A 4,597-nucleotide genomic window follows, 5' to 3' on the forward strand; every position below is an offset into this window, starting at 1 on the left:
ATAATTTATTATCCAGTCCTTTAATGATACACATTTGAGTTGTTTCCAATCAGTTCTTATTACAAACAACACTGAAATGGGTAACCTTCCACCCACATCATCACTTGTACAACTGTAAAGTGGGATGAACTTCCAGAAGTACAACTGTAATGTCAAAAGGCATGTGCATATTTATAGTTCCAGTGGATAATTGCTCTCCCTAGGTCTCAATCAATTTATACCCACTCTGGCAATGTCTGAAAAGGCCCTATTTCCAAAAACTGCATTAACTTTTGGATTGTTTCCAATCTGATAGGCGAAAATTGGTATCTTAATGTAGTTTGAATACGCATTCATTTTATAACTGAGGGTGAACATCTTTTCATATGTTTAGGGACCATTTTTATTCGTCTTGTGTTTGTGTGTGAACTACCTATGCATGTCGTTACCTGTTTTTCTTTTTCTTTTCCTTTTTTCTTTTTTTTTTAGTCTTGATTTCTAGGTGCTCTTTCAGTATTAGGGAAATTGCCTTTCATCTGTAAAATAAGTGGAAAATGTTTTAGGGAAATTGCCTCTCATCTGTAAAATAAGTGGGAAATGTTTTTCCATTTGTCTTTTGACTTCTTTTATGTTTTTGCCATGTAGAAGTTTATTTTAGTGTACCCAAAGTTATTGATCTTTTCTTTAAAGTGTCTACATTTTTCATGAGGTTATTAAGGCCGTCCCCACCCCAAGATGATAAAGGAATTTGCCCATGTTTTCTTCTAGTACCTCTGTGGTTTCGTTTTTTCCATTGAAATCTTTTATCTCTTTGGAATTTATTCTGTTGTAAGGACTGATACAGGGATACTATCTTGTCTTACATTTTTAAAAGGCATCAGATATTTCAAAAGTTTTTAAAGCACAGTGTGGGCCAAATCTCTCCTGTGTGTGCCTGTGAGCCCTGGTGGAAGAGACACCTCTTCTCCCTTTCTCTTCTTTCAATAGATGAGTTCGACAACGCCCATTTCACACTCCTCGGGGTCCCCAACAAACCCCTGCATTGTTTGGTAAGTGTCCTTTGTCCCTGGCCCTGCGTTTCCTAAGAGGCACCAGCCTGCACCCAGCCCCAAGTCCTCCCTGGGCACCTCCTCCGCGGCCTATCTGGGGCCCCACCGCTGCCACCACCCCCCACGCTGGTTCCCAGCTCCGGGCACCCCACCGGTCAGATGGGCCAATGGGCCAGGCGGGCTCAGGCGCACGGGGTGCGCTGGGACGGCTCCCCTGGCCCCCGCGCCGACAGCCACCGCCCTGACCCCCATGGCCCTGGCAGGACATCGCGGCGGCGGGCCGGAAGCTCCACCGCAGGTGCCGTGAGGGAAAGCTGGCGCCCATCGCGCCGGGCATCAACCGGGTCGCCTGGCCCTGCTTCACGCGCGCGATTGAGGACTGGTCCCGCCTGGTGTCCTCGGCCGGGGAGTTCAAGCTACCCTGCCCAAGCAAGAGGGGTCAGTGTAGCGGCCACGGAGGGTGCCCCGGGCCGGGGAGACGGCGGGGCAGGTGGGCCGCGGGGCTGGCACCGGGAGCGAGGACTGCGGGCTCGGCAGGCGCAGGGCGGAGGGGCTGAGGAGATGCTCGGACACTTACGGTCGGCCGCACTGAGCCTGGCGAGGGATCTGGAGGCGGTGCTCGTCCCGGGCAGGAGGCGGGGGCCAGGTCTGGGCCAGGTGGAGCCGCCAAGGGGCCGGGGCTGAGGGCCGGGCTGGTTCTGGAACTAGCGGGCGGGCTCTGGAGACCGGGCTTCGGCGCGCGGGGGCGTGGGGGCGGGGCCTGTTCTGGGAGCAGGTGTGAGGCGGGGCTCGGCCTGGGGGCGGGGCCTAGATGAGGGAGGGCGGGGCTTGTCTGGAGCGGGTCGGGCGCCTAAGAACAGGCGCTCTCTCCGCAGTCGAGGGTTTCAGCGGCTACGCGGTTCGGTACTTGAAGCCCGAAGTGACCCAGAGCTGGCGGGTAGGGCCGCGCACTGACCGGTCCGCGGGGGCCCCGGTGGGGAGGGAGAAGACCGAGAGCAGGGTCTCCCAGTGCCTGGGCCGAAATGTCCAGCAGGGAGCTCTGTGTGGGGCGTGGGCGGCAGGGGGGGTCCATGCTTCCCCACTCACCGCTGCCCATCCCTGTGACCCGCCCCAGTATTGCCTCAACCAGAACCCCAGCCTGGACCGCTACGGACAGAAGCCCCTGCCTTTCGACTCCTTGTAAGTGATGCCACGCGCCTCGGGACCCCGTAGGAGGGAGGGTGGGGTCGTTGCCGCCTTCGTAGTGCACACCCGGGCCCTTGGAAATGTGAGACCTGGGAGAAATCGACTCCAATACGCCACAAGAAAATTGCAATTTCAAAATGGATTAATGTTTAATTCCTAACAAATGGTGCACCTTATCATCCTGTCCCTGGCAACTCCACCCTCTCGGAGTGGAGGCGTTCAGGTGGAGTGAAGGTGCAGTGTAATCCTTCAGGTGGGATGGGGGGAGGGGGGTGGCTCCCAAGGTGAGAGCGAGGCCCTGGGAGAGGAGCCCTGCCCACCTTGGACACCCGCCTCCTTCTTTCCCAGGAATACCTTCCGCCGCTTCGGCTCCCACTACAGGTAGGGGAATGACCCCGCCCCGCCCCGCAGCCGGCCACGCCCCCGACGGGCCGCGCCGGGGCAGCCTCGGGGCTCAGCCAATTCTCAGACCTCCCGCCCCCGCCCCGCTCCACGCGACGCCTGGCGAGGGAGGGGGAACCCTCCTGGACGATGTCATGGGGCGCGAGCTGCGTTGCTCCCGAGACATCCGCGTCTGGCAAATGCGCAGCCCGCTGGGCATGGGGCTGGGGATGAGGGCGGGAGGGGGTGTATGTCCCACGAGGTTTGGCCCAGAGGAAGCCAAAAGGAAGGGGGCGTTACCTGGAAGGAGAGTAAACAGACCTAAGAAACGCGACGGAAAGAACCAAGAATCTGCCTCCTAGGATGCAGTCCTAAAGGAGGGGGCTGCTGTTCCCAGCAGGGTCACCCCACAAATAAAGACTTGAAGATGAGGATGAGAATGGGGGGGTGCAAAGATATTCAATCATCTTCATAACTGGACCTTCTCCCACCTCTCCAGCCCCGCTTTATACACTTCAGCAATACCGGACTCTTTGGTGCCACCCAAGCCCAGGAGCACCACCAAGCTCTCCCTCACACCTCTGCCCCTAGATGGCCTTTCCTGCTCCACCTGGAAAACTCCTCCTTACTCTTCAAATCCCAGCCGAGATGTCCCATTCTCCTTCAAGTCTTCCCTAACCCTCTGCTTCTTCCCACCAGCTGACATTCCTTGGTCACCACCTATGGGTCCCTATCTTACAGCACTCAGACCACTGCACTCTCATTGTTGATGAAAAGTTGCCTTCCCCCTCCTCATGCACACACAGAAGAAAGCTTCCAGGTTTTACTACTGCATGATGCCTAACACAGTAGCTTGAGTAAATCATTGAAAAGTGGGGGAAGCAGTTCACAGTCGGGGTCAGTGGGAGAGAAGGATAAGGGAAACTCAAAGTGGAGGGGGCTTGAAAGCTAAGGAGAACAGCTGGAAATATATAAAAGAAAATAGGGAGCCACTGAAGGCTCTAGAGCCACGCAGAGGCTGGATGGAAGCTGTGTTTTCAGAGCCTTGAGGGCAGGAAGATGGGTTTGGGGGGAAGGCCTAGAGAAAGCCTGATTTTTCCCCAGGACATCCTGGAGGCCCTACCTCACTCCTATTTCTCTCCACAGTCGTGTCAACTACGTGACTCCCTGGCATTAATCTGTGGAAAGGAGGCGACCTCCAGGCTGCTGGACTGTGCCACCTCAGGTCCCCTGGCCAGACAGAGGGCATATGGTGGCACCACCCATCTCCCCAGGGGTTCATCCTAACTAGAAATAAACCTGATGCTCCCTCAGGGAGGCATGAGACATGTGTGTATGTGTGTTGTGCAGGCAGCCAAGTCAAACCCAAAAGCAGAACGTGAGCACCCCTAGAAGACCATGTTCCTCCAGCCCAAGACACCATGAATGGTAACCCAACCAGCAATTTAATTAAAGGTTCTTGCCCACTGATTATACACTTAATACTGATTTCACAAATATAAAATATATGTGCCTACGGATAAAGAAAATATAGGATAGGCATACACAAGCCTGATGTTGTGCACAATTTCTATTTTTAAGTGGAAGGCAATGCATTAGCACTTTGCAGGCCCCATGAGATGTGTAATTTTAGACCCACTTTACAGATGATGAAAGGGACTTGGGGAGGTTAAGTGGCTGGCCCAAGACCACAAAGCCAGTGGAGCTGAGAATTGAAGCCAGCCTGCCTGACCCCCTGGCCTATGGCCACCATGCTCTACTCCCTTCCTGCTATGGGAGAGATGCAAGCCAAGAGTAGGGAGGAAACCAGAGGGGGCTTCCTGGAGGTGGAAGCATCTGACCAGGGCTTAGAGGAAAGACAGGTTGTCCATCAGAAGAAAGTTGTCTTGGAGTTGCTGGCAGTGGCAGAGTCTGCAGTCAGAGGACAGAGGCCAGGAGATGAAAGGAAACCCCATCCCCACCCAGCCTGGGCCACTTTCTCCCCACATGTCAACCTCCTCTCA

General features: G+C 54.9%; 1 protein-coding gene across 2 annotated transcripts in view; it reads left to right on the forward strand.

The window, feature by feature from the left end:
* Positions 1 to 3,911, forward strand: part of TEPP (testis, prostate and placenta expressed) — a 6,443-nt gene extending 2,532 nt beyond the window's left edge. The window contains exons 3-8 of one of the 2 annotated variants that reach the window (XM_012647848.1): positions 967 to 1,028; positions 1,292 to 1,466; positions 1,904 to 1,965; positions 2,143 to 2,207; positions 2,562 to 2,594; positions 3,741 to 3,911. In XM_012647848.1, the coding sequence (XP_012503302.1) occupies positions 967 to 1,028; positions 1,292 to 1,466; positions 1,904 to 1,965; positions 2,143 to 2,207; positions 2,562 to 2,594; positions 3,741 to 3,771 (428 nt within the window). In that variant the 3' untranslated portion in view covers positions 3,772 to 3,911. Of the gene's footprint in view, positions 1 to 966; positions 1,029 to 1,291; positions 1,467 to 1,903; positions 1,966 to 2,058; positions 2,208 to 2,561; positions 2,595 to 3,740 lie in introns of both variants that reach the window. The other variant, XM_012647847.1, reaches the window with a different exon arrangement.
* Positions 3,912 to 4,597: the final 686 nt, after the last annotated feature.

Source organism: Propithecus coquereli, unplaced genomic scaffold (assembly GCF_000956105.1).
Source record: "Propithecus coquereli isolate 6110/MARCELLA unplaced genomic scaffold, Pcoq_1.0 Scaffold272, whole genome shotgun sequence".
NCBI classification, from domain to species: Eukaryota; Metazoa; Chordata; class Mammalia; order Primates; family Indriidae; genus Propithecus; species Propithecus coquereli.